This window comes from Hypoxylon trugodes (assembly GCF_022578975.1).
Source record: "Hypoxylon trugodes strain CBS 135444 unplaced genomic scaffold F4822scaffold_1, whole genome shotgun sequence".
In the NCBI taxonomy this organism is placed as follows: Eukaryota; Fungi; Ascomycota; class Sordariomycetes; order Xylariales; family Hypoxylaceae; genus Hypoxylon; species Hypoxylon trugodes.
The window spans coordinates 3,545,214-3,572,227 of NW_026250016.1; the positions used below are offsets into that span (position 1 = coordinate 3,545,214).

Sequence of the window (27,014 nt, forward strand, 5' to 3'; positions counted from 1 at the left end):
AAGGGAAATCTACTCTATTTTTCTACAATGGAAGAAGTTCTACCCAACACTTTATTAAGTCCTCACCCCGCTCGTTGTGGCTACCAGAGTACCCCGCCAGCCCACATGAGACGGCTTTGGGTAGGACACGTTCCTCCATACACCCGAAGAAAAAGCAATTGCTTAGATTTGAACGAGCTTAGATACATTTTCTAGGCGGAGACGGGGAACCAAATTTCTGATGGGACATTCATGATACTTGATGCATTCATTCGACATATAATATTCGAGAATCTTTGTTTTTTTCCTCTTCTTGCTTGAACTGTTAGAATCTCGCATATGATGATAATATTTGTATATACACCCTAGATTTAGGTGATATAGGCCTGGATCTTTCGCACTTCAATGAATTATTGAAGGTATAGGCAATGCGATTATGTCTATGTTGTGGTTATCTGTTTGTGAGCTTGCCACAGATTAAGTCCGAAGATGTTATGACGATAGTTGCGTATGAAGTATTCTCTCTCCAAAAATGGGTTGTATTGCTTGTCAGAGCTCTTCTGACTTCCTATAGATATAGCTGTTGACTATATCCATAGACGCTACTTCTTTTTAAATACTCATTAATCTGAAGCAAAAACAGTGCAGTACACTTGAGACCTTGAACTTATAGCTGGATAGTCGGATGGAAATAAAGAACACTGCTTAGGTCAGCCGATAAAATACAGTTTAAATGGAGATCTAGTGGATATAGTTATGTCACGATTTGACATCTGATAGAAAAATCAACCCGAATCCAAGGGTCTTTCAACTCTGCGGGAGTTGATTCTGTACATGCCGCATGCACGCTCTTCCTACGGGATCCCGACTACCATTATCTGAGATACGTGGGGTAAGAGATAGTGTATGTAATAGCGGTTTATATATCCAGATGTATACATGAGAAAATGCAAGGGAACAGGTTCGTCATGTGTCATCCGCCGGCTATTTGAGGCTAGATGAGTGTAACCTCAAACATTGTACCAATCAGAATATCAGAATCGAAGGCGTTGAAGGAGCGGTGAATATTCTTGACCGGAAGAAAAAGAGGGAAGTTCGTCTTCACAGCATTGGTGTTCTGCTTGGCAAGATCTGGTGATACCTATAAGATATTAACGCGCGCAGGCCTGGAATGTGCCAACCCCCGAAGATGACCACTACAATTCTCCTAGCCAATAGAAGCGCGCTGTCAACACAGCCGCTTATAGTTGCAAACACCAGGTAGCGCACCGCAGACGGGGATGCCGTTATTGTGTAAGTGGCTTGGAATACAAGTACCTGAGTAGCCTATATGTGTAACAATGTTCTCTTATTCATTAATGTAATGGTACAATTCCAAGGCGGAGTGGTGCGCCTCCTGCACCGGACTTCAATAGTATAAAGATGGCGTTGTGATGGTGGGTGAGAGAGTGATATCGCTGCCGATCAGCGTGGTGAAGTCTCTCACCTACATTAGAGAAGGCCTAGGCTGCTCGGCCTATGAGTGGGCTTCGCCAATCGCGGGTGGGGAGGTATGCGGGATGCCTCTTCGGTTCTTACATACATTATGTATGATCAGTCTGCAGATGGGATCATGCGTGCGAGTTGCAATAAGCAGGGCTGCCCTGGTTAATTATAATCCATAAAGATAACCGAAGGAGGTGAGATTATATCGTCGTTGGATGAAGCATGTGGGATGAAGATAAAAACCATTGGAGCTGGAGGTGAGCGGTGTAAAGGAATGTCCAATGCCTGGGAATTTGCAGTAGCAGGATCGACTCCGGTGGAGCATTTTGGGAGGGAAGTTTTTGCGATAGCGGCACCAAGCGACCAATTGTTGGCGATTATCATGGTGTAGAAGGCTTAATGCGGTAATTTCATAGGCGAGTTACGAGGTACGTACTCAAACCATCCCATGATGCAACCTGCATGCTGCAAGCTCCATGCAAGCATGAAGCTGAGGAGAGAAGGTGCATTACATATGTACATAGTGACATGGGGATTATATGGTATGTACATGGCTAGGAAGGTAGATTAGGTTGAGTTTCGGTTGTCTTACTTGCATTTTACTTGCATCTCTCATTTCTTCTTGGTCTTACATATGTAGTTTTGAACCTTTTTTTTCGTAGAATTAATAAAATTCCTTGTTCATAAAAATTATTTAGACTATTACGTCTTTTGTAGCCTGGGCGCAACCACAATGCACACCGTTATCAACATGGAATTCTTACTGCTGTTACTTTCCCCCATCTTATACTACAACTTTACCATCTGTTCATCTGTGCTACCTAAAAGTCTATTACACTATGACTAGCGGTTACGCCTGACTCGAGAGGCCCTTTCAAATGGGTGTGTCATTTGAGATCGTGATGGTGTGAACTAGCCTACCAACGCCTCTATTACATGGTACGCACAGTAGTGGACGGTTCCACTTGAGCTACTCGTCATATCCCTGCTTATTGTCTGCTTTGAACCCCCGTACCGAAGGCTTGTTGTGGATAGCTGATTTCCTTGTCAAAACTCAATGCTAATGCTAGTTAGAACTAGCCAAAAGATCTTCTTCACCTTGCCATTGTCGTTGCTTTCCCATTCTACTTCTCCGTGTCCCTCACTTTCGTGTTTCCCGCATATCGCGGCCAATTCACCCCCCGTGCCGTGTCACGCGCGCAAACGACCGAACGAACTAGACCGGCCGGCGATCCCATCCCACTGTACTTGACCAATTTTGGTCTCTTCGATGCCTTTATATCTTTCTTAGCTGCTGGCGTGGAGGTAGGGGGAATTGGAGTTGACGATGGTTCCTCCCGCTAAGGACATGCTTTCATCGCTGTTGCGACCGAGGCAGGCTGCTCGACGCGCCGAATCAGCGCGTCTTATTTTCGAATCGAATCCTAATACTCCTTCGCCTGGTCCAGCGGGTCGCAATTATGGTGGACAACGACATGCCACTGCCGATTTCACGGAGGGAGATGACGACGATGACGACGAGGAAGAGGAAGATGAAGAAATACATGATAATGAGGAAGAGGAAGAGGATGGGGATGACGTCGAGATTGATGATGAACCATCTAGACCACGAGTAACCCGGTTCTTACAAGAAGCCCATCCGCGCAGGAATTCGCCTTCTCTTCTACCTCTATTCTCTGCGAGCTACCTTGGTAAGCTTAACGGTTCAGTTCCTTATTGGATATTTTATGCTTACAATAGAGTTAGATACATTGCCCGTTTACAATGTTGTCCATGCTATCAGAATAATTGTTCAAACCCGAACTGAGACCACACTGACCTGGGACCAAATTCGGTCTCCTCAGGTGTCCCAATTTCTTGTCAAACCCATGCAACAGCAAATTCGAACCCAACATTTCAGTCGCGTGACGCTGTATGCCTTGATGGCGAATTGCCTACAATTTGCGAAGGAAGGACGGCTGTACCCTGGTAACGCAGGTACCAGTGTGACACGAGCGAGGGTCTGCGAACTTCTGGCTTTGAAATTGTTGAAGGAATATGGTACAAGGGAGCTTATTGACGCTTTGTCCTACGATTTTTACCCGCTTCAGGGAGCTCCCGAGACACCGACCCCTCCTAATGCGAAGACTTTAGATGGCAAAGGTCGCCCAACGGCGGCCCGATCCTCGACTCTTGAAGTAGCTATCCGTGCTTCTGCCAAGCATTTCCTAGCGCACCCGCTGGTAGTCCAACAATTAGATGGTATTTGGAATGGTGCAATTAGCTTCTATTCATCGCAAGATAATCTTCATCGTGCGCCGTCTGCGCCTTCGAATCTAGGCAGAAACGCTCAACCCAATTCTGCCGATGTTCGGACGCCACTACTTGGCCAACAGCCTGTGAAAGAACAGCAATCCCAATTGCCATTACATGCAGCTCCTGTTCGGCGAACTGTTAACCTTTACGACCCTCGCCAAGCTTCTCCCTTAAAGTTATCTCGTCTCCGTGTCCCACGCTATAGGCAATTCTTGTCAACATGCTCTTTATTTGTCTTGATATGTCTATTCTTGGCAGTCCTGATAGAGCGATCCAGTCGCATAACTGAACTAGAATTGGTTTTTTGGTTCTGGAGCGCAGGCTTCATGCTTGACGAGGTTGTAGGCTTTAATGAACAGGGTTTCTCTCTGTACATTATGAGTTTCTGGAACATTTTCGACCTCGGTATTCTACTATTGCTCATCATCTACTACTGTATGAGGGTTTACGGTGTCTTCCTTGTCGATCCTTATCACTGGAATGAGATGGCCTACGACGTCCTTGCGGCAAATGCAATCCTCCTATTACCACGCATCTTCAGTGTGTTGGATCATTATCGGTACTTTTCGCAACTTTTGATTGCCTTTCGGCTCATGGCAGTAGATCTTGCTGCTGTATTTGTTCTCGTCCTCATTAGTTGTTCCGGATTCTTTGTGTTCTTCACCCTTTCCAGAACCCAAAGTGATGCTGCGGATGTAGCCTATAAGATCTTTCAAATTCTCATGGGATTCACACCAGCTGCCTGGGATGTGTATGTTCAAGATACCTCATAATCATTGGGCTTGTTTACTGATCATAATTCCCAGATGGGCTGAATATACCTTTTTAGGCAGGACGCTGCTAGTGGTCTTCCTAATTATGTGTCATTTCCTCGTCGTGTAAGTTCGTCCCTATCATGGGTTTCTACAGTTCTAACATGAAATAGGACAATATTGATTACCGTTCTTACAAATTCATTCATGGCTATCGCCTCAAATGCGAATGAAGAGCACCAGTAGGTAATTTTTCGACCCTCGCTTCAACTAAGCTTATACATTTTAGATTCCTATTTGCGATCAATACCATTTCCATGGTTAAGAATGACGCGCTATTCTCGTACGTTGCGCCAGGAAATATATTTGCCTGGATTTTGATGCCATTGCGATATGTTATGCCTATTAGACAATTTGTGATTTTAAACCGAACGGTCATTAAAATCACACATTTACCGCTTCTATTCTGCATATTCATCTACGAAAAATACTTCCTAGCGCCCTCGATATACGAGCCGACAGATTTAGTCGAGCACCATTCACGGGTTAGGAATAGAGGAATTTCTTTTACAGATGTTGCCAGTAGAGGAACGGCTCTCTTCAGCCCCAGTATGCGGACGCGGGAAGAATCAGTTGCTGGATTCCAGAAGGACCGTGCGCTAGATGAGGTTTTCCGTCGCCCACCAGATGTCAGCACACTACGAAGCCAGAGAAGACAAGAACGAAGAAAAACACATACAGCTATTCGCAACTGGATGGAACAACATGACGATGATATAGGAGAACGCCTAACGCATTGGCCTACGATTGATAGCCGTCCGAGCTTTTCAGTCCGTCGGATGAGCGTGGGTCGTGAAATTCCTAAGAGGTTCAGACATGTCTCTGATATTCGATCGGCCGCAAGTGATCCCGCAGACCTTGTGTCGAATAGCGCCTTTCCTGTGTCCAACATCAAGGAACTAAATGGCCAAATAGTCGAACAGCAAGAACGATATAAGGACCAAACGGAAGCAGATGGCGATGATGAATTTGTAACAAATGACGAGGACGAGGATGACGGGATTGCAAGTCGTCATGGCGGTAAGATTGAAGAGCAAGAACAAGCACAAGACTACTTCAATAGCCCCCCAGCATTGCGTCGTGGAAGTATGGCTCCATCATCCCTCGGTTCTCCCTCTCATCACCAGAGCCCGGTTGTTACATCGCCTCGAACCAATAACCAGCCTCGTCGTCAAGGCTTGCACAATCGTACGCTTTCCACAAATACGATTCTATACGCCCCACAGGGACCTAGTCGTCATGGGCCGAGTCCATCCTCGATCTCGGAAGAACCTGCGGGAATTCGTTCGCGACCACGAACGAGCCGATTGGCTACAACGATGGAATCATCAGAACCAACTGGCACGCGTTCCCCCCGAAAAGTTCAAAATGGGCTCGCTATCCCGATCCGGCCGAGACCAATTCCCATGAAATCGGCGCCTACCCGTGCAGCCCTTCATGGTGCTGACCCGAGGATCCGGGCGGCTTCTTCCGTTGATATAGATATTAGCTCTGATATGGGACTAGAGGCACATAATGACTTTGGTGCCGTGCCATCATCGTTCGCGACGCAGATGGCTATGGCCACTGGCCAATTGAAGGCGCTGCATCAAGGCAAACAAGATCGTGATGATTCGGATAGGATGGGTCGACTGGTTCTAGCTAGGATGAAGACCCTTGAAGAGGGTTTCGCAGACGTTGTCAAAGAAATGAGGGTCTTAAGGAGTGCAGCTGCAACGGCGCAGAACTCGGGTGATGAGGGAAGTTGGAAGACCGGTACGAGCAACGAGCTGTTTGGCAAGAGGAAACCAGAAAGGAAAATTAAGAGTGAGACGAGCCGACCCGGAACTTCTAAAGGAAAAGCCGCCTCGGGAACCGCCACCCCTAGGAGTCAGCGGTTCAAAGGGAAAGGGAAAGAAGCCGTCAAATCTGGAAGCGAGGTGGAACCTGAAATAACTCCTAGGAGAAGGGGAAGTTCATTTTAAGTTGCTCTTGCGTCTGGCCGGGTTTCTATTTTGTAGGTGGCTTCATCGGCACGGCAAAAATCATGCATTTTGGCGTTTCTGATTTTGCTTCAAGATTCGGCAGGCAAAAAGGTGAACGAGCCTATGCTCCGGTACGATGTTTAGGGGTGCAGTGGAGAGCATATACATCCGCCATGTGCCGGATTTAGGATATGATATCCTGTGTGGGGGAGCATGTACTCAGATAAACTATATATAACGTGGCTTTTTAGAGCCAAAGTAACAAACATAAAACACTGAGTTAAAGATATATCGTTTTGCTTCTTTGTATCCCATGTCTAGGTCTTGCTGTCTCTTCTACCTGCTGCGTACCATATCACAGTGGTGTATCTAAAAACAAGTAAAACGCCGACCGTTATTCACCCTATACGTAATATACGTCCAATTTTGAAGCCGTTACCCAGCATCCGCCATCCATTGTCGTAAAGCGTGGATAAGACTCATTAAAAAGCAAGTAACCCGCTGAACCTAGCGTTCTAAAGACTCCCAAAATTGAATTTTGTACGTCTCACATAACCTAAGTAGACTTTGCGTCTAACTTGGCCTTGTCTCTGCTAGTCTCTTTCTTGGGTATACCCTTCACTTGGCCAATTTTGTATTTGTTTTAATATTGCTGTTGGTACGATATTTTAGATCGATTAGATACCGCCACCGCTTCGGTCGACACTGACGTAGAAGTTGGGGTTCTCGGGTGAATGCTTTTGGGCACGCTCGTTGCGGGTTAGGGCGGATCGCTGGTACCGTACAGCGGCGAAGATACCCGTGGCGGCGACGGCTGCGAGAGCTATGGCTGGGTGGCGGGTTCTATTGTTGGGGTTAGGGATTAGCCTTGACGTGGCACTAGTGGCTTTGGTTTGAGCTGGAGATTAGAATTGAGATGTGTTTAGTTTGGCTTACACGCTCAGACGTCCACTGGTAGTCATTCTGGATGCTCGGCTGTGGTCCATGATTGCTGTTTGTTTGGGTTTCGCGTTCAACCTTAGACGGCTGGTTTAGAGTTGCTATAAGATGGGTTTTGCTCTTTCTCTCGCTAACCCTCTAGAATATCACGAGTCTTATATTCGAGATGAGGTTTCTTTATCAGTAAGAAGTAGTTATCGAGACTTGGAGGGTAGAATTTGGAACGTGACAGCACCAATTTAAAGAAAAGAAAAAAAAAGAGAGGTTCGAAAACAGACCGGACATGAAGGTAGATTTTATGTTTGGTCCGGACCAGGTACCCATGGTACCCTAAAGCTTCCTGTCGTTGACCGCTACACACCTGCCTACCATCTACGAACCCATTAACGTAAGGGTTAGCACCAAAACGATCCAACCAAACTGCTAAGAGACCTAGTATTCTCCATCTTTATGTCATACAAGGGGGCCAGCTAGCTGGTCTAGATTCCCCAGATTTACGGTACAGTGGGCAGATGCTGATGAGGTCAATGGTGCGATCGGATGCGAAACGAAAACTTTAAGGAAAGCTGGGAATTAGGGACTTGCCCGGAACGGGACAAGGGACACGCGAGCGAATGGGGTAACACTCAATTGGAGGGTTACCTGATGGATCCCGGAAAGGTCACCCTAACCAGCCCCCTCGGTAAGCTTCCAAGGTTACTTAGCTTCCACAGCTTTAGGGGGAAAGAGGGGTTTAAAGTGTTCCGCTATGCCCTAAACAAACGTGGGGAATCTTTAGCGGGCAATTAAGCTCTCCCTCTCATATTCGAATGGTATTAGAGAAACTCTTATTCCTTTCTTCCAACAAACAAACACAACCGAGGCATTTGGATGTTACTATAAATGCATTGTTATTGAAATACTGGTTGCCCAACACTTACATGGATTCCTGATCTATCAATTTATATGCTATGGTATACCTAGGTCTCTACATATTTAAATAAGTTCCTAAGCGCCAAGGCAATTAATAGAAGAGTACCTCCTTTCCAGGCGGAACCTATTGATTGACAAGCGTTAGTACAGTCTAAGTTGAAGATAAGGCAACATACACATGAGTTATGTGTTGTTAGTTAAACTCTCCAAACACAAGACTTAATCTTTGACTCATCCAATAGGATACCAAACAGCACAGCAGTCTATTCAACATGTACTAACCAACCTCCAAGCCTCATATGACACATCTTTATCAGCATTCAAACAAGATCGTCAGGGTATCGGCTACCTGGATACCTATACGGGTCCATATCCCTACAAAGCTACATAGCCAATAGCAGGTACACGTGTATAAGTATACGCTTGTATACCTAGGTACCTATATGGCATCAGCAACGGTAGCATTGTGGCTTAAGTAGGCGCAATGTGATGGGGTATCCGGGCAGCGACCTTCTACCTGGCAGCCTAGGTACCTAGGTGTAACCTCAATTCATATTATCCTGCAAGTCGAAATGTTATTTGCCACCCGTGTCTGGTACATTGAGTACATTTAGTACCTACATTAGCGGCCGTGTGTCTTATGGCTATGGAAGCTTGCATGTAAGGCAGGCAGGGCAGGCAGTCACGTAGGCTGTTTAATTCTAAGGTTACCTAGGTAGCTAGCTCTATATCAGCAAATGCAAGAACTACACGAAAAGAGAGAAGAGAGGGAAGGCAGCAACCACAGCCTCATATTTCCCACCTACCTCTTTGTTGCCTGATATCAGTCACCTCCTTCTATTTTCGTTTCTTAGATATTCATAGCTTTTAATCTTGATTTTAATTTATTTTACCAGCTTACGATCGCAACACACACAACCTGATCTTGCTGATACCTAGATAACTTATTGTTCCTTATCCCCATAGATATACGAACCAGTATCGCTCCTTTCTCCTGCTGCCTCGATCCCGATTTAGATGCCCTCTCGCCCATAATGGAAGATCAGGCTATGGACCAGGAAGAATGGAATCCCATGGGCTCCCCGTCAATCTCTACAAACCGTCCTCGGCCTATGCGATCCGCGAGGCCAACCGAATTTACTTCCTCAGAAGGCTCTCCGCTTGATGCGGCTATCAGCCAGCTACTTAAAGAAAAACCCGACCCAAACGACAACAGCTACAATTCTGAGTATCGGGAACATCGAGATATCTGTATACTTCGCCGCGTGGATACCGAATACCGTTCGGGGGATACGCTGGTAATCGTGGAATTCCCCCAGGGTTATGTAGATTGCAAAGGAGATCCGGTACGTTTTTTCTGTTAATACTTAAGGCACCTTAGCCGACATTCACATCAGTAATTCCCCTTTATTCCGCGCGACCTCATTACTTTTATCTGGAATTTACTTATAGAAGTAGGAGTGGAAATAGGCGTTTTCGAAGCATAGCTGACCATAATATATCATAGTGGACGCCGAAACAGTTCTGTGTCAATTCAGAAAAGCTTCTAGCTACTGGTTCAAGGGTATTCGAGCGTTTATTGTCACCAGAAATGCAACTTCGCGCCCGAAAAAGAGCCAAGGCACCAGTGTCCCAAAGATATGTCGTCGACCTAACACCTTCTACTGAGGGAGATGAGCTAGCTGCTCAACTAATAGAGCTATCCCTACCACCGGGCGTCCGAGACTGGTGGACGTCCAAGGAAAGATTGGGCATATCACCTTACATTGTTTCGGGTCATGATGACCATTGCCCATTCCATAGCACAGTCCTCGTTGATTGCAAGAAAACCACCAGGTGTCTTACGAAACGCGACGCTCCACTTCCAAATATCGACCTAGCCTATATCGAAACCCCGGAGTCCAGAAATATCGATGATTATTGCCCCATTCGCCATCGTGCCAATATCATCCGCCTCATCTTAGCCATTGAGGGTCAGGATCTGGTTTTGAACTCTGCACCACGAGTATACACACTCACTGGAGTCGCCAACATACTAGATTGTTCGCGTGTCATTGTGAGTAAATATTATCTTGTAGTATAGTTTCGCGAGTATTGATAACTAACCTGGCTACTCAACTTAATAGGCAGATTCTGTGTACACTTGGTTCATGACGGAGCCCAACACCGAGTTCATTGATATCAATACCGAAGCCGCATTCAAAGTTGCCTGGACGTTGAAACTACCCAACGTTACTCGAGCTGCTTTTCGAATTCTTGTAGCTGAGAAGACCCTCGATACGCTTGCTGTTCGATTTCCAGCGCGAAGTCCTCGTCATACGGTATTCGGTCGCCCTCGTGTTGACCTCCCTGACGATTTACAGACTGTTGTCCAGTATGCCACACACAAATTCGCCGATCGCATCCAGTACACGTTCGATGTGATGAAATCCGATAAATTCTATGATATGGTCGAATTAGTGGAGTACCGAAAATTTGTCGCGGTCGGCGAGATTCTACGCATTACCATTTCAAACATTCCTGACTCGGAAGCGAAATCTTGTCGTGCTACCAAGTTAAATCAACTCTTTAGCGCCTTCATAATTCTCTCTACGAAGCTGTTAGAGTACAAAGACCTACTTTTGCACGAGGCGATGGAATCCGATCCAACGATTGAGCAACGTGTGGATTTCGATCGTGACCGCAAATGCTACGTTCCTCACAACAACTGGGCTGAGATTATAGTGCTGTATCGCGAGTTCTCCGATGCGCAACATCTGCTAAAACCGCATTTCTGGGAGAATTTAGCAGCATATCCTCAACAATATACAGAGCCTTATTATACGGATCGGTTTCTGAGTGAATACGTTCAGACTTACAATTTCCGATTAAGCGAAGCAATCGCATATATACACTTCGAGACGGGCAGTTTTAATTCTGCAGATCTCCGATTCCATCTCCCGGAATTTCGTGAAGAACTCGCCGCCTCTTTGGATAATATGTATCTGAAATGGACAAAATGCGCTCTGGAAACCCCTCTTACTCGAACGAATCACCTAGTTCTATCACTATCCGAGGATGAGTTTGTATACCTTCCGCTTTGGGCGGATGGCTTAAACGATGAAACAGGTGGCGTATTTGATCCGCTCGTGCCGGATGCGGATCTGGGACCGATCGGCCCTGGCCCAGCCTACCATAGCGGCGCTACAGTTGGAACGGACGTCTCGAGTATTAGCGAGACATCTGATCGAACGCCGAGTGGGGCTAGCACCATTACCCTAACTGCTGGACGATCAATGGCGGCTGTGCCTTCTAATGTAGGGGCTAGTACCATACCTGATGTGTCCGATCGGGAATCTGTAGGAGGGAACGATGCCATGTCTATAGACTCGGTCGTTACGGCGGCGTCTACGGCTACCCTAGACGATGATATCGAGTTTCTCGAATATGAAGAAAGTGATACGACAGACGATGAAGCCTGGTCTCACGTTGAGGGACCTTAGAGTTGGCCATATATGGGAAGGTTCTGGGCGCTTGCTGTGTCAACAAGTAACAGGAGTTTCACGAGGGGAATATATCTACTTAGGGGATTAGATATATGCGCGAATGTAGCGATGGGATGGATAAAATGCGATCTACGTGCATATGCGGTCTGATATTTTCCCGCTATTTGTTTGGAACAAGAGAATGAGCTACGATGAAATGACACAGAGGGTTTGGATATATTTCATTTGGAAAGGATTGGGGGCATATCGCGTGGTAAAGATTTACGATATCATATCGGGAGGTTAATACTACGTGATTCGGATTGGATTGCTAGATGGCGTCGCTATTATCGTCGTGAGCGGGGCCTACATATCAGCTGTGACTATTATTATTTCTTTTTCAGTTGGCCAGTACATATGTATCTATATATACCTAGGTACATAGGTATGTACCTGCCTCCTAGCTAGGGTCACACAATTGCACACATTACTCGCCATCACCATCGTAGAGGGGAAGCCTTGATTTGGTGATTAGTAGCCGATGTTTTCATTTTCGGACTTTTCACATCCACAAGTGTTGCGGAGTTAGATACCTAGGTATTAGGTACTTATCTAACACACAAAAGCGATAGCTACCCGCCACAAAAACCTATTCTAGGTTTCACAGAAAGTAGACCAAGGTATCATTGTAAAAAAAGCAAAGTCCGAACAGCCAGTCCCGGTTCATCATCATTGCCCCCCCTTGTCGAGTAAATAACACACACCTCCAAATTTCCGGGTACCTCATTCGCCTTTCTCCCTTTTTTCCTTTCGTAAACGCCGGTTTCATGCTCGTAAATGTCAGCTCTACCACGCCATGCAGTTGATGTAAAGCAACCATTTCTCCATCGCCATGCGTGCATTTGGAGTTACCCATATTCGGTATTCTCGCATAACAACGAAGGGAAATGCACAGGACCGAATTTGGGTGTGTACTATGAAAAGATACCGACGCCGGTCGATCTTGATCGGGCCTACTCTGGATCGTCGTCTACCTTAGTCATCATATTCCGTCTCTATGGCCTCTGTACTCTGCTTCCTGGGCCGACCTCGACCCCTGGGTTTCGAGTTAGATCGTGCTCGCTTCTTCCGTCCACCAGGAGCACCTCCTGCCTTTCTCTTACGACCGCGGGGATCAGGTTCGCCCATGTCTTCCTCGCCTTCAGCGTCTGGAGACGCCGGGTCTTCCTCAAGATCAAACTCCTCGTCCTCGTCTGGAACCTTGACTTCATTATCGACGTTCAAGAGTTCTACAAACGCACGGCACTGTTCCATCATTTGCTCTGGCGTATCCAGCGCAGACATGATTCTAGAGATGTCGTCCCAGAATTTATCTCCAGTGACTCCCTGGATTTTAACTGGAGTCTTGGTTAGATCTTTCGAGGCGCCTTTGCCTTTATGGTTCTCGCGTCGGGTAGAACTTAATCCGTACAACCGACGCAGGTAAGTGCGCACCTCCCAAAGAGCAAGGAGAATAGTTGATCCGGCTGCCAACTGGCGAAGCCGACTATGGTCTATAGGGGGAGGTGCGGGCGCCATGGGTGGCATCTCGGCACCAATTGGCTGCTGGGAAGCAGAGATCGGTTCCATCCGTACGTGGAAAATCTCGGACTCAATGGTCTGGGCTATAGCCGACCCCGTCCCCGTCACAATCTTCTCCATCCCAGTAATTGTAGTTTGCAGCTCGCCAGTCGTAATAAATTCAAAGAAAGCAAGATTTTCGATGATGAAGCGAGAAAATTCGACAAGCGAGGACAGCGTCTCATCGACCGGTAACTTAGCGGGATCGAAGTCAACTTGTCCAACAAGCTTTTCGAGGAATTTAACACGGTTCTTCGACTTGCTGATCTTTAGTACTTCAATGAGGAGATGTAGCTTGGATGTGAAAGTGTGCTGATATTCGGTTGCACCTCGTAGGTCTTTAACAACGTCTCGTTGATATTGGAAAGCCGACTGTACGGCTTTCACATATTCCCTCTCGAGTACGCTCTCGTATTTCTCATGAAGCGCTCTGTGTTCATGATATGCGAGCTCCGAAATTCTAGGCACTGGGCAGGTCTCAAGCGTAATGAGAGTAACACCGGTCTCTTTTGGATGCACTAGACCCTGTCGATTTATACTTGCCAACACTTCCATGGCTAGAAAGGCGTGTTCATCCTGGGCGGATAGTGTAATACGAGTGATATCCTTGAGAAACCGTTGAGTGGTTGCGCTCGCAACATCGTCGAAGCTGGTACTACCCATTACCTTCAAGTCTTTCTTAACGGTTTCCTTGCCGTTGCCTGTTGATGATGCCGCTTGTTCGGATCGCTGCTCCTCTACTAGAAGAAACTCCCTAAAGGATCGGAGGACCATTGATTCCAAGACTGGTTTGCGCTCGTCAAATGCAAATTGGAATGTCGTGTAGACGTTAGCGGCAACGTAATTCCTAGGATTGGATTGACAGATGAGACCAATGGCATCCAGTGCTGGCCGCCTTGCATCGACGGGTTGGGAAGGACTCGCGAAAGGGACTAGAATATCCACCATAAGTTTTGAGACAGAGTCCTTCCATTTCGGGAGGTTAAGTTCAGACTTGAAACGTTCCGCATGACTGTCTAAATTGCAGTGCTTCCCGATCATTCCGGTGATTAGAGAGTACCGATCAAACTTCCTGATCTTCGTCTGGTCGAGCTGAACTTTCCCACTCATTGACTGGATACCTTTGAGGCATGATATAACTAAACGTGCAAGAGGCTCGGACGTCTGAAGAAGCTCGCTGATGATCCAAAGGCAGGCAACGACATCGTCAAGAAGTGCTCTCGTAACTTTTGAGGCAGCAGGCATCAGAACTTTCCGGACATCGGCAAGGAACTTCGAGTGTACGCTGGATACCCGCGGGAGCACACGACGATATATGACGACAACGGCTCTTGAAACTGCGAGATCCTCGCTTGTGCCGACGCTAGCAATATGAGGCTCTAACTGCCGGATCTGTTCGAAAGTGAATAGCTTGGGATCGGCTTTTGCGAATATCGAGAGAACTTGAAATGCGTCCCTGCTAGACGGTATTGATGGATCGTCGGATTCGGGGTTGCCGATCAGGTCGACTAAGTTAGCAACAAGTCTTGTGCAAACCCTAGAGTTAGCTTCGGCAAGCTTGGACTCGGGTGAAAGTATTGTTTGGAAAACCTTATCGAGGACGTGCGCAGTATTCCCATACTTAACTGTCTGAACCATGAGAGTAACGTGGTCAGTCAAAGATTGCTTGAACGCGACTGAATCGTCCTCTTTGTAGAATGGAGAGATCCAGACTTCCTCTATCATCTGTCTGGCAAGTTCTCGCACACCCTCATCCGGATCCTGCGTCCTGAGCAGGAGCCCGTTTGCAATAGTACTCCGAACTGCTTTACTATCGTTGCCAAGGTAGATATCCTTAGCTAATTTCATTGCTCTTTTTCTCACACCTATCCCAGTATCGGTGAACCTCTGAATGACAGTGGGTGTCATTTTCTCTTCTAACTTAGGCCGCATGTTCATGCATTTTCCAATAAGGCCCAATGCCGAATCGCGTACTTGAGGCGAGGAGTCACTAGAGCATTGAAGGATCAATTGTATGAAGACACTCTCGCCATCAAGAATGGCTGGGTCCGTGTCAAGCACAAGATTGATACTCTTGAGACTTCGACTACGCACCGTCGCCTGATCGGTAGTCATTGACCCCATAAGAATATTCAGGATATTCTTGAACGACGCACAGAAACTCGACCGCAGTAGAATGATCGAGTAGGAGAGCCTAGCATGGCTGGAGACAACCGACTTGAAGCTATACTCTCGCGATAGCCATTTCGGATCCTCAATCATATTGCGAAGACGAAACGCGATCCTTCCGAACTCGGAATCACGCTCTTCTGACTCCTCCACCCCAACCGCGTCGTATCCAGTGCTGACCTGTACCCCCCAATCTGTTATGAGGTATGAGATAGCGCCTTTAAGATAGGGATCGTCGCCTAAGCGATCTTGCAGATACTCCAGAACCACGCGATACGGTCCTAACCAGCTGACTGCCTTGTCCATGGACATGTTCCCCTCAAGAACATTCAAGGTTAGGTCGGCCAACCACCGGCCGAGCTCATCCGGATCGCTGCCCTCAAAATTGGAAGCGGTCTTCCGGACATGATATCGTAGTTTTGAAATGGCCGCGGCCATAACACCAAGAAGTTCCAAGGCCATATTTCTTGCGGGTGCCGCATTCTTGTCGCCATCCACCTGTTGGAACATTATGTACATTGTCAGTCGAAGAAGTAGCTCTGCCGCAGGCCAGTCTGGCGAATCGAGGCATGTGGTGAAATCTTCGATGAACAAATCTAGCAAATTGCGATACGGTGTATCCCCAGACTTAGTCGACTTTAATGCTCGCTTTACTATGAAGTTCACAACGTAAGTAGCGTTGCGGCAAGCACCATCAGAAAGCGTCTTCCCAAGAGCTTGTAGCTCTTGAATCGTTGTCGAGTGTTGAATCGCAGCGGATTCCTCTGTTCTAACCGTGTAAGTAACGTCCCCTTTTCCATGAGTATCATTGGTGGAAGCAAAAGCGCCATTTTCGTCATCCTCTGCTATGGTTTGCATCATTCGGCCACGAGTTTTCTCTTTGCGATCATCTACCTTTCCACCACTTGCTTGTATCAATCGCATAATCAGAGCCGATACAGGTTGGATACTTTTGCCTTCAGACAGCTTGAACTGCCTCGCACTTTGCTTGCCAATAGGCAACTTCTCAAGTGATGTTAAGATCTCATTGAAGATACCTTCTCTTTGTGAAGGATTCATCAAGAATATCTGCGATAGAACGTTCATAGCAACTAGGCGGAGCGCATCAAACTTCTGCACACCAACGACCGAATCCTTCTCTGTATGGGCGTTCTCTACGAATATGAGACGCGAAGCTACGTACTCGAGAGTGTGTACGACAGTTTCAGAAAGGTCGATCCCGGCTATTAGGTCGGACATCAAGGAGAAGACCTTTTGACAGGTTGTGAAAAGAGTGCCAATGGGCTTCTTGTATGTCGCCAGATGCCGAAATAAATTGCTTGTAGACCCAGTGCTTCGCAACTCAGCCGTGGGAATAATAATGTCACTAATAACATTTCTGAATAGGTTCAACCCTTGTTGAATGAGGTCCTCGGAGTATAGCTGCTTCTCCTCTCGTCCACCGCACATAATACGGAGTGATGTACGAGCAGCTTTAAGGCCCATTTCAATGAATAGGAGTTGCTGAACCCAAAATCCAACTTCAGTCTCGCCCCACGACTCGTCTATCTTGAAATCTAGCGTGTCAGCATGCTTTAAAGATCCTTCGCTCAAATTTTGAATGCGAAGGAGGTCGTCTAGGGGCGCTTGGCGGAAACACCCAAGGTCAATCGCTCTAGTTATCTGTCTCTGGGCTTTATCATGGGCAGCTATTGTCATGGTAGGTTCCTGCTCATTCGTCCATGTGACCAGATGCGACGCAGCGCCATGTTCACTCGATAAGCGGTCCTCGGCAGTAAATATCTCTTGAATACATCTGCGCAGGTCCGTAAAGGCAGCATTGGCGAGCTCGCGCTGGTTGAGCTCTCCACCCAGAGGATCGTCCAGTTCATCGTGAGGAACACCTTTCCTTTTTGTGGACAAGTGCGTCGGAGTGTCAGGTGAATTGGGAACTACAGCAAACTCGTCTTTGTTAAAGCTCGCAGCAGGTAGTTCAACCCTAATGATACCCTGCCTAGAAGTTGTTGACGAACGTGCGTGTTGGGCTTGGTCTGTTAACGAGGGGACTTGCTTCAGAGACTCTATTGCCTCCACCTTCGGCGACACAGCCTCTATCGACTGTGGTACGTCAGGTTCCACCTTGGTGATTGGTGGAAGAGGCACTTGTCCAATATGTGAAGGAGGTACAACAGGTGTTCTAGGTGCCACCATTAGGTCCGCGGGTGAGACTGTCTGAGACTGAGCTTGGGTTGCCGGAGAAGGTGACGAAGCGAGAGGTCTTGTTGGTGTGTATAAAGATGTAGCAGCGTCTAGCTCCTTTCTTGTAGGAAGATGGATCTCTATACGGGAATTGTTGTGAGCAACTGCTTGCATGTTTGTAGTAGCGGGGTTATGCTTGACAATCTTAGGTGTCTCCTGTCTGCGAGCTTTGGGTGAGGATCTCTTCGCGATCCGAGGTGACACGCCGTGGCCATTTGGTGTCGAGGCGTTGGAAGCGTCGGCAGTGGGATGACGGAAGGACACAGCCGTATTGTCATATATCATCCTCGCAAACGGTGGGATCCCATCAGCAAGGTTTTTCGGTAGCTTGTTGGTCGGTATTGTGGTTTTCGGCATGTTCTTAAATTGGCTATCATGATTGCTGTTAGCTCTCGTTGCGCGTAACCGAGAATCTGGCTTCCTCGGTATTTCTATCATTTCCTCATCGCCAACATATTACAAATAGAAGCACATACAATTTTGTGATTTTTTCAGCCTTAAGAAGATGTTGCACAAACTCAAGGCTTCCCTCAACACGCTTAGAGTGGCCAGAGGTCTCGGCTTCCTTATTCAGCGCATCGTAATCCTCTCTAGAAACGAAGCTCGCAAGTGACGGTGCGAGAGGCCCAGAGCCGATAGTAGGATTGCTAATGATATCTAGAAGGTTTTTAAAGTTTTCATTAGGTTCAGGTCATGCGAAAACGAAGAGGAGGGGGGGAAATTAAAAGTGTCTAGATATCGCATAGAAAAAGCAGTAGCGATGGGTTAACTGGAAGGAACGACTAGGGTGCCAACTCACCAGGCTCAAAAGGAAAGACCGATGTGAACGGGGTATAGGGAAGGGCCTCGTTCAGAGTGAATGGTTTCGAGGTATCTTGAGATTGATAGACACCTTGGCCAGGCCTTGGATAGGCTTGTTGGTCGAAATGAGGCGCGACGCCATTTTGATTACTAGACTGATGGTTCGCCATGGTCGCTGTTGCCGTAGCAGTATTTCCCCCCTCTTTATAATCACAGCGATCAAGCTGCATACAAAATTCTGGCCGCGCCGAATTCGATATGGTACCTCATGGCAATTCACCTGGTCGGTGAGGAATGGAACGGGAGCGTGAATCGTGCCATACGTAGTATGACGAGACGAGATCGACTCGAAACTTGAGACTAATAACAAAAGCAACGGTACAGGAAAGAGCTACAGGTACATAACGAATAGCTCCACACGTAGGTAGGCAGGCAGGCGATATTCTCGAGAAGGAGCTATAGGAATCGGGAAGTGCAATATACATGTGTAGATATTAAACAGGAACAGCCTGACAGCTAGCCTTGCGCAACTCAAGAAGCTTTAGGTAATTTGATTGACCCGTTTGTAGAAGTGGATTCACGCTTGCCCAAAACCGGGGGTCCGCGTTGCGTTGTGTTCGATCTAACCACATACATGATGTACATATGTACTTACAATCGCACATCCCACGTACAATACGTGCATGTAAGTACTTGCATGTACTGTAAGTACCTAGGTACCGTATCCAGGTACGCAGGTTTATCGATAACAGTAGCTTCAACATTTAAAGATTGCATTGAAGATTTATTCTTGGCGAGGAATTCAGCGCAACATCAAGATCGCAGTCTTTTCTCTTCCAAGAAAGAAAGAAAAAAGCATTGCACACACAAACCATCAATTCCCGAGGTCCTCACAAAACCTAACTATGGCAGCCATCGGTTCTTTGGTCTTCTGTACCGACTGTGGGAATCTCCTCCCCGCGTCAAAAGGCAACGTAAAAAACATTCTGAATTGCGAGTGCTGCGGTGCTGAAAACAGAGGTTCGTCATAACAACACAACGATATTATCAACATATCTATCCTATCCTCCTACACATACCACTCCATAAAATTTACTAACATGAAGGTGATCTCCCAATAGATACAGCATCAAAGACCACTATAACCGAAAGCAAGCCCTCGGATTTCCCTTCGTTACTTCGCCAAAAACTTTCTATCGTCCAATCCGTCAAACGTCACAACGTACAGACCGAAGCCGTCATCAACGAAACATGCGAAAAGTGCGGGCGTACAGAAGTTAGATATACAGCAGTGCAATTACGTAGCGCCGACGAAGGCAGTACAATTTTCTATATGTGTGAATGCGGTCATAAGTACGTTATTTCTTTCTCTATTATCATTTATCTCATTGGGTGCGACTAATCTGAGAATCTCGATCTAGATGGAATACCAACAATTAAGGAATTCTCAACAGAAAGCTACCCCGTAGATTTTTATATCCCCAATGTGACGGTGAACCCAAGACAAAGTCGTGCGAATTAAAAATCAAGCGCATAAATTTTTGGTATCCCTCACCAACCCTAAGTGTAACGCCAATCCCATGCTACCATCTATGCCGCTACCTTTGGGGCCTCCGGGATTAGGGCATACTCTGCCTGATTCGATTGTTCATAATCCGCCATGTCTAAGGCTACAATGATGCTGTCGCGTACAACCTTCTCGTGGTCGTGAAGAAATTGCTTCAGCGTCTCCTCGACCCCTTCTTCCTCACCGAGGCTCCCGAGTGCCTCGGCCGCTTCGTGTCGCACCATGCTAGCTTCCTCGAGATTGCTCAGCGCAGACGTTAGAGCCGGGATTGAAGCCGGATGGGAGAGTTGGCCAAAAACAAAAGCGATCTCGTGACGGAAAAGAGCCGACGGATCGGCGAAACCCTTAGCTAAGGCAAGGACAGCAGGGACCGCAGTTGGAAGGTCTGGGGGAGATGCAAGATCACGGAGCGCAAACATTGCGCGGTATCTGAGAAAGAGAGGTTGGTTTACATCCATTAAGGTCTTCTCCAAGTCATCCACCGTCTGCTCGGAGTCGGAATTAGGCATCGGAGGAGCCGGATCTACCGAAGCAAAGTCGCTATATTCTCATAGTTAGAAGAGATATTGACTTGGCGTATACAAATGGATTCCCGATGATTGCGATATGCATACCTTTGACGTAGCTTCTCAGCCTTTCGTTGTGCTGAATTCTCCCAGTCGATTCTGTCGATAGCGATTTCGCAGGTTTCCTTGATGACGACATCTTCTCCCTCGCGATCTCTAAACTCACGTAGAATATCCAAATTTCCAGAATCACCCAAAGCGCCCAAAGCCTCAGCGGCCTCATGTCGACACATGGGATCTTCTTGCAGATCCGCTAAAACCTTCTGGAGGTAGGGAACGGCAGCCATATTAGCCGACTGGCCGAGACAATAAGCCAATTCATGCTTAAGGAGCGCCGATGGCGATGTAAAAGCGGCTGCGATGGCGTCAATTGCAGCAAGAGCGTTGTCGCCCGTCTCGTGGCGCGCAAGATGTTTGAGAGAGAAAAGGGCGCGGAATCGGACGGGTAGTGGGGTAACTTCGGAGCAGAGGGACTCGCGAAGGCTTGCGATAGTCGCTGTACTGTCTGCATCGGATGCCATGGCGGGCAGGGTTAACACGAGTTCCGAATTGCGCAATAACCCCGGGATTGCTAGATATATGAAGAGGCGGATTTGTATGTCAAGGCGGTATTAAATCGGGCGGGTGCCTAAGATAATAGATTTGAAAATTGAAAGTTTATCTAACAACCTACCTAGGTAGGCACCTAATAGGGAATTTTTGGGCAACGATTCCCTAAAGTTTGCTACTGACGCACCTAAGTTTCTTAAGTACCTCATCTAGCGCCGCACGATAACGCAAGTAACCCCTCCATGATCCCTGAAAGAGAAGGAAAAAAATTATCCGTACCACACAGTAAAAGTATCGAAGTACCGATCATCAAGATACGTCAGGCTTTTAAGTGAGTCAAGCTCTAATATATAGGTTCAGTTTTTTTACATTTGACTATCCGAAATGATTGGTTTCCTGGTGTAATGGCTAGCACTGCGGATTCTGATTCCGCCAATCTGGGTTCGATTCCCAGGGAGACCTAGATTTTTGCCCGTGTTTGTTTTGCATCGCAGGAAATTGTTTTCCTTTTTTCTTGTTCTTTCCAATCTCTTGGAGGGGTTGCCTTCCCCATCAACCCAAAATAACTATAATCCGGAGTGAAAGAATCAATGGGATTAATCATCGACATTATGTACCTTGGTACCTATTCGGCATAACCATTCAATGTTGACTAGAAGGCGCGACTTGAAAAGCCAACATGTACATATGTATCGAAGTAGGTACTCCCTCATACCTATGTTGATGCACGTATATGTATGTACTATAACTCGGTACATCATAGAAGTGCTTTAAGTTCACTAAAAGGCGAATCCCGCAACTATAATCTCTAAAGTACCTACGTATCTTTTATAATCAAGTCTCCTCTCACGAGTATAACGTGACTCGATTCCCATGTCCACTCATTCATCTTCGTCTTAATCTAAAATTTTAGCATCGAGAATACAATAATCTATAGTTATTCATGCCCTTGAACTTCTCCCGCTTTTTGACTAGGACATGCAGAATGGCTTTACATTCCGCCAATGTGGACAATAAACTCATATGTATGTGGCGCCGCCTCATCTAGATTGACGATGAAAAGGGTCAAATGCTGATTTAATTCATTCAACCCAGTCGCACCGGCAGGCAAGGAAGCCCACGGACAGGCTGAACAATTCACTAAGGGTGTCCTAACTCGCTCGGACCTTGATCCAAATTCACCTATCCGTCAGTTTCATAAATGGTTTGCTTCGGCACAGCGCTCAGGCCGAGTTACCCATCCCGAGACATGCTGCCTCTCTACCGCATCATTACCCTCCGGTCGTGTATCTTCCCGTATGGTTTATTTAAAGGAGTTAGATACCCAAGGTTTTGTTATATATAGCAATTTCGGGACAAGTAAGAAATCTCAGGATCTCGCCACAAATTCGTGGGCTAGCCTTACCTTCTGGTGGGAAGAACTTGAACGGCAAGTAAGGGTCGAGGGTCGAGCGAGCAGGCTTTCCCACGAGGAGAGCCAGACATACTTCGATACGAGAGTCCGTGGTAGTCGGATTGGTGCTTGGTCCAGTCGCCAGAGTCAGGTCTTAAAGCCGTCCGGAGATGGAACCGACAGAGAAGACGACGACGGGCGAAAGATGCTAGACAAGTGGGTCGAAGAGACTGAGACACGGTTTGCGGGAGAAGACATTATCCCCGTGCCGGACTTCTGGGGTGGTTTGAGGATCATACCTGAATCTGTGGAATTTTGGCAAGGACGGCAAAGCCGACTGCATGATCGATTTGTCTACGACAAGAAAACATCCACGAAGGACGGCGTGCAGGATTGGACTCTCGAGAGACTCAGTCCATAGGTTTACCGTGGGCCAATCTTAGACAAGTCACGCGCAGATCATCAGTTCCAAATTAACCCACCTATATTATTCTCTTGTTTTTACACATCTGCCGTCTCTTACCCGACAATCCTCTTACTCATCAACAATTAATTAAAATAGCAGCCACATCCCAAAGATACCTACCCAGGTATGGCCCCCACCTCCCGTATGGTATCCCCTTGATAAGACAAAAAGAAAGCCTTAGGTACATATTCCACCAATGAACGCCATATCACAAATACTGACTAGAAACGCCCCCAAGCAGCCACTTGTATCGGGAATACCCTATTTCATCCAGATGCTTCTTATAATCCATGGCCTACGCCCTCCCCTCCTCTCCAGTTTAAATATCCTCATCACACCCACAAATCCAGAGGGTATTCGCGAGCTCCATACGGGCTTCATTTTAATGATCTTTTCGGCGTCCTCCATCAGGCTATATATCATATTTTATGCTTGTTTTTACTCGACTTTTATCTATTGACATTCAAGCCAGGGCCGTGCTATGAAATAGTAATAAACCGTCGCCACTAGAAGAACAAAGCTGCTACAGTTCCAACAAGGCCGCCACCAAGCAAGAAGCGCTGGGTCCCCTGTAGCCATCTACACTTTTAGCATTCTGCATATACCTCGAACCAATAGTTCTTGCATTCATTACATCTAAAACTTCCAATTCCACGATCAGGCATGGTCGAATTCATTATTAATCAACCGATAGTATCCATTCTAACAATTTGAGGCTCCTTGGACCGACCTTTCGGTTATCCTCTTCTCCGCTACAGGTGGCGTGTCTTGGTCAATGCAGCCTATCCCCTATTAAGGGCGGTAATCGATCGTCGATCGCCGGCAGCTGTGTTCCTATTAATTAACGCGGGATCAAGAAAGCAAGGAGATCAGGTATTAAGCCTATCAGGAGTCGTCATTAGAAGCCAGACATGTACGGAGTTCCCAAGCAAATCAATAAAAGACATAGCCGTGGGATTTGAAGCTTGGCCTAAATGGACTACGTCATCTATGCAGTGTCTTCCTTATGAACTAGTCTTTCAATTGAGCCATTGGCTGTGCTTCGTTCGAAGCCTTCAGGTAAAGGTCTCTCTACTCTCTACTCTCTACTCTCTCTACTCCATTTGAAGATTGTGAAACAGCCTTTCTACTGCTATGGCGGATTACGTACTCCTAGCATCTGACTTGGAGCTAAGCCAGAATCTCTAACCGGATTTGAATGAATATGCCGCTTTATGAAAAGAAGCAATATTTCGTTATGTATGGGTATTATTTTTGACATTATTTGTTATCTGTTCCCCAGTTCACACCTAATTTGTTCCTTGGGGGGTCCTCTATAGTTTCAAAGGCTTACATGGCCAGCTTATTATTGAACACGGTTCAAATTATTAAAACGCCGCTCCTCAATATTCATCAAAACATCGTAGAACGAAGTATTTGCTTGTGTCATTTGATGTAGGCCAGATGCACCTCCAGCATCGACAAGATTCATAGGTCGGATGGGGATTGTTAAATCCCATGCACGTGTGTTTTACCGTTGGCAAACTGATGTATTAGTCTTCGACGAATCCGAGGCATCAAATTGATGATCACATTCCCTGTCGGCAGAAGCTAGGATGAGTACGGCGGATCTTACTGAAGAATCGAGTAGTAAAATAACAGATCACAGGGCGGCTGCCGTGTAACCCCACGGGAACCCAGGTACCCAGGTTGGTTTCAACACGGGCCACGGGCATGGGAAATAGGGCTCAATATTTCAACGATACATAGCTGGCACGTTTGTACGCCGCTGTCGTACTCGATCACACCTTCTCCAAGTCCTACTGACCCAACCTCCCGTTTAACCCACAGGGTTTCTTGCAGAAAGACCAACGCATCTGGTTCAAAACATATATCCCAGGTTACCTTTCCTAGATCTGACCCCCACCAAACCCCAAGCCACATTGGCACAACGTGCGGGTTCATAAACGAAGACATTTACAATGCGGGCTCAAAATGTTGATCTATAGTAGCCAGAGGGAGCTCCTGTGTAAATGCTTGTCGCCCATGAAGCTGTGGCTCACAGGCAGAAGGACTAGCATTAACGGGACATGCCATCGGTACACCTAGAGGTTCACATCCGCAATGAGACCTCGGGAAGGCAAATCCGCCGAAGTATGTGCAGGCGGCACACGGGCGAGCTGCGATGTGGTTACAACCTAAGCCGCGTCGAGCAAGACGATTAGTTAACCATCTGCACTTGCCATGTTTCGTTTGAGTATGCGAGTAATTCAATGCATGCCAGGGTGCGTTTTGGCTTCTCACTGCCGTCTGTAGCCAAACCCATATCCGCCATTCGCAAGCATCTTAAAATGTACAGAGGTCACTACGAACCACACACCATTGAAGAGGGGGGAGGGGGTTAATTTAGGTAGGGCGCCCGCGCTACCACAGAGAAGACAATCCCGCCCAGAGGCTTTCGAAGAAGAAAAGGATTTAACCCCCCTATAACTACCTGGGCATTATCTGTCTCTCGCTCCCGATATTAGTTCCATTTTCAACTATCGACTTTGGCATTTTGATCTATTCATATCAAAATTAAGAAGACCCTATCGAGGCTACGTCAATATCAGCAACACTATTCATAGCCGGCGTGATCCATTACATTCCTATATAACCTAGCTAGTCTTTGCTAGTACCCGCAAGCGACAGAAGCCCCTAGGTATAAGGCCCGCCGGTGCCGGTCCATCTACTAGGCTACGGTAGTCAGTGTACGCTCTAGCGAACATGGGATCGTCCAATGACGCGAATCTTGCCAGGTTAAGGGATAATCAGAGGAAGTCCCGCGCCCGGCGCAAAGAATACGTGAATAGTATCGAAAGACAGCTTAGAGATTACCATCGTCGGGGGGTTGAGAGCACTGCCGAGATCCAGCGAGCAGCTCGGAGAGTTGCCGAAGAAAACAAAAAGATGCGGGCGCTCCTCAACAGGATAGGCTTTGACGACGGAAGCATTTCTTGTTTCCTTCAAACCGGCAGTCTCGATCCCGCCGGGATTACAACTCCGAATCCTACCTGCGATCGAGACAACAATAATGAGCTCCTAGAGTAGCTTCTAGTAGCTCGCTACCCAACTACTTCCACGCCCGAGTTCCATGCAACTCCATCTATACAAAGCGCTGTTGTCTGTAACAGTAGATCTGGCTTTATCACAGCCTCTGACAAATAAAGCAGACTGAATCAGAAACTATAGTAGCGGCTCTCGAGGAGCATATTCAACTCCACAACTCGGTAGCACTGGAGCCCAGTACCTTCAAGTCAGAGGCACAGACATATTTGGAATATTCGACATCCGATACTCCAAGATATTACCTTGACTCAATTTCTGAAAATACTTATCCTATCCAGAACGTTCGGTGTGGCGCCGACCCGAGTTGCGGAGACATCATGTATCCTGACGACTACGCGAACATGGGACAGGAGCTGCGGGAGTATGCCATTGGAGATTCGTACTCAGGGTTACCTTCTACGCCTGGAGGAAATAATTATTCCCTTTCGGTGGCTGAGGATGTATTTTCGCCTTCCCTACATGGAGATAGCAAGGTATTCAATAGTGTCTCTGCCTGTCGGCGTAGCGGGCGCAGCGGTAACGTCGCCTTCTTTCAGTATAGGCTACCATTGTCCCTAGTAGAATAATAAATTACTTATCACACTGTTTTAAATGTCAGATTTAACAAAGTAAGAGGTCCTTTATAGAATTCGAAACAACTGGCTAAATTACATTGGTTAGCAGTGAATGACCTAGTTGTGATGTTGGCTTCTACCTTTGCTTTCACAT

General features: G+C 46.9%; 7 protein-coding genes and 1 non-coding gene across 8 annotated transcripts; 5 read left to right on the top strand and 3 right to left on the bottom strand.

Moving 5' to 3' along the window:
- The first annotated feature begins 2,136 nt into the window (after positions 1 to 2,136).
- On the top strand, positions 2,137 to 6,803 carry F4822DRAFT_386986 (uncharacterized protein). The gene is made up of 5 exons (XM_051456761.1): positions 2,137 to 3,155; positions 3,211 to 4,510; positions 4,566 to 4,637; positions 4,685 to 4,753; positions 4,801 to 6,803. The coding sequence occupies exons 1-5, from the start codon at positions 2,792 to 2,794 to the stop codon at positions 6,533 to 6,535; spliced, it is 3,540 nt and encodes a 1,179-aa protein (XP_051319848.1). The 5' UTR covers positions 2,137 to 2,791; the 3' UTR covers positions 6,536 to 6,803.
- Positions 6,804 to 8,145, bottom strand: F4822DRAFT_386989 (uncharacterized protein). The gene is made up of 2 exons (XM_051456762.1): positions 7,472 to 8,145; positions 6,804 to 7,378 (listed from the first exon to the last, which is right to left on the bottom strand). The coding sequence occupies exons 1-2, from the start codon at positions 7,519 to 7,521 to the stop codon at positions 7,213 to 7,215; spliced, it is 216 nt and encodes a 71-aa protein (XP_051319849.1). The 5' UTR covers positions 7,522 to 8,145; the 3' UTR covers positions 6,804 to 7,212.
- A 973-nt stretch (positions 8,146 to 9,118) lies between these two features.
- On the top strand, positions 9,119 to 12,359 carry F4822DRAFT_386990 (uncharacterized protein). Its single transcript, XM_051456763.1, has 3 exons — positions 9,119 to 9,732; positions 9,894 to 10,442; positions 10,513 to 12,359. The coding sequence occupies exons 1-3, from the start codon at positions 9,421 to 9,423 to the stop codon at positions 11,866 to 11,868; spliced, it is 2,217 nt and encodes a 738-aa protein (XP_051319850.1). The 5' UTR covers positions 9,119 to 9,420; the 3' UTR covers positions 11,869 to 12,359.
- On the bottom strand, positions 12,360 to 19,210 carry F4822DRAFT_386992 (ARM repeat-containing protein; the record flags this gene model as incomplete). The annotated part of the gene is made up of 3 exons (XM_051456764.1): positions 18,677 to 19,210; positions 18,354 to 18,534; positions 12,360 to 18,247 (listed from the first exon to the last, which is right to left on the bottom strand). Coding segments are annotated over exons 1-3 (5,771 nt in total), but the record flags the coding sequence as incomplete, so codon positions are not given.
- An 822-nt stretch (positions 19,211 to 20,032) lies between these two features.
- On the bottom strand, positions 20,033 to 21,734 carry F4822DRAFT_386994 (deoxyhypusine hydroxylase). The gene is made up of 2 exons (XM_051456765.1): positions 20,860 to 21,734; positions 20,033 to 20,785 (listed from the first exon to the last, which is right to left on the bottom strand). The coding sequence occupies exons 1-2, from the start codon at positions 21,330 to 21,332 to the stop codon at positions 20,269 to 20,271; spliced, it is 990 nt and encodes a 329-aa protein (XP_051319852.1). The 5' UTR covers positions 21,333 to 21,734; the 3' UTR covers positions 20,033 to 20,268.
- Positions 21,735 to 21,750: 16 nt separating this feature from the next.
- F4822DRAFT_t6 lies at positions 21,751 to 21,822 on the top strand. Its single transcript has one exon. It is a non-coding gene; the product is annotated as a tRNA-Gln (tRNA).
- A 523-nt stretch (positions 21,823 to 22,345) lies between these two features.
- Positions 22,346 to 23,174, top strand: F4822DRAFT_424547 (pyridoxamine 5'-phosphate oxidase; the record flags this gene model as incomplete). Its single annotated transcript, XM_051460168.1, has 2 exons — positions 22,346 to 22,385; positions 22,456 to 23,174. 2 exons carry the CDS (start codon positions 22,346 to 22,348, stop codon positions 23,172 to 23,174), a joined length of 759 nt encoding a protein of 252 aa, XP_051319853.1.
- A 2,395-nt stretch (positions 23,175 to 25,569) lies between these two features.
- On the top strand, positions 25,570 to 26,949 carry F4822DRAFT_36209 (uncharacterized protein). Its single transcript, XM_051456129.1, has one exon. The coding sequence runs from the start codon at positions 25,965 to 25,967 to the stop codon at positions 26,286 to 26,288; it is 324 nt and encodes a 107-aa protein (XP_051319854.1). The 5' UTR covers positions 25,570 to 25,964; the 3' UTR covers positions 26,289 to 26,949.
- The last annotated feature ends 65 nt before the right edge of the window (positions 26,950 to 27,014 follow it).

Excerpts from the sequence above, each read along its gene's own strand:
- F4822DRAFT_386994 (XM_051456765.1), bottom strand. The coding sequence starts at position 21,332 with ATGGCATCCGATGCAGACAGTACAGCGACTATCGCAAGCCTTCGCGAG. Across the intron at positions 20,786-20,859 it reads GCTGAGAAGCTACGTCAAAG|CGACTTTGCTTCGGTAGATC; the intron begins GTATGCATATCG and ends ATGAGAATATAG.
- F4822DRAFT_386989 (XM_051456762.1), bottom strand. The coding sequence starts at position 7,521 with ATGGACCACAGCCGAGCATCCAGAATGACTACCAGTGGACGTCTGAGC. Across the intron at positions 7,379-7,471 it reads ACCAGTGGACGTCTGAGCGT|AACCCGCCACCCAGCCATAG; the intron begins GTAAGCCAAACT and ends CCCCAACAATAG.
- F4822DRAFT_386986 (XM_051456761.1), top strand. The coding sequence starts at position 2,792 with ATGGTTCCTCCCGCTAAGGACATGCTTTCATCGCTGTTGCGACCGAGG. Across the intron at positions 4,511-4,565 it reads ACACCAGCTGCCTGGGATGT|ATGGGCTGAATATACCTTTT; the intron begins GTATGTTCAAGA and ends CATAATTCCCAG. Across the intron at positions 4,638-4,684 it reads ATGTGTCATTTCCTCGTCGT|GACAATATTGATTACCGTTC; the intron begins GTAAGTTCGTCC and ends AACATGAAATAG.
- F4822DRAFT_36209 (XM_051456129.1), top strand. The coding sequence starts at position 25,965 with ATGGGATCGTCCAATGACGCGAATCTTGCCAGGTTAAGGGATAATCAG.
- F4822DRAFT_386990 (XM_051456763.1), top strand. The coding sequence starts at position 9,421 with ATGGAAGATCAGGCTATGGACCAGGAAGAATGGAATCCCATGGGCTCC. Across the intron at positions 9,733-9,893 it reads TAGATTGCAAAGGAGATCCG|TGGACGCCGAAACAGTTCTG; the intron begins GTACGTTTTTTC and ends AATATATCATAG. Across the intron at positions 10,443-10,512 it reads TAGATTGTTCGCGTGTCATT|GCAGATTCTGTGTACACTTG; the intron begins GTGAGTAAATAT and ends TCAACTTAATAG.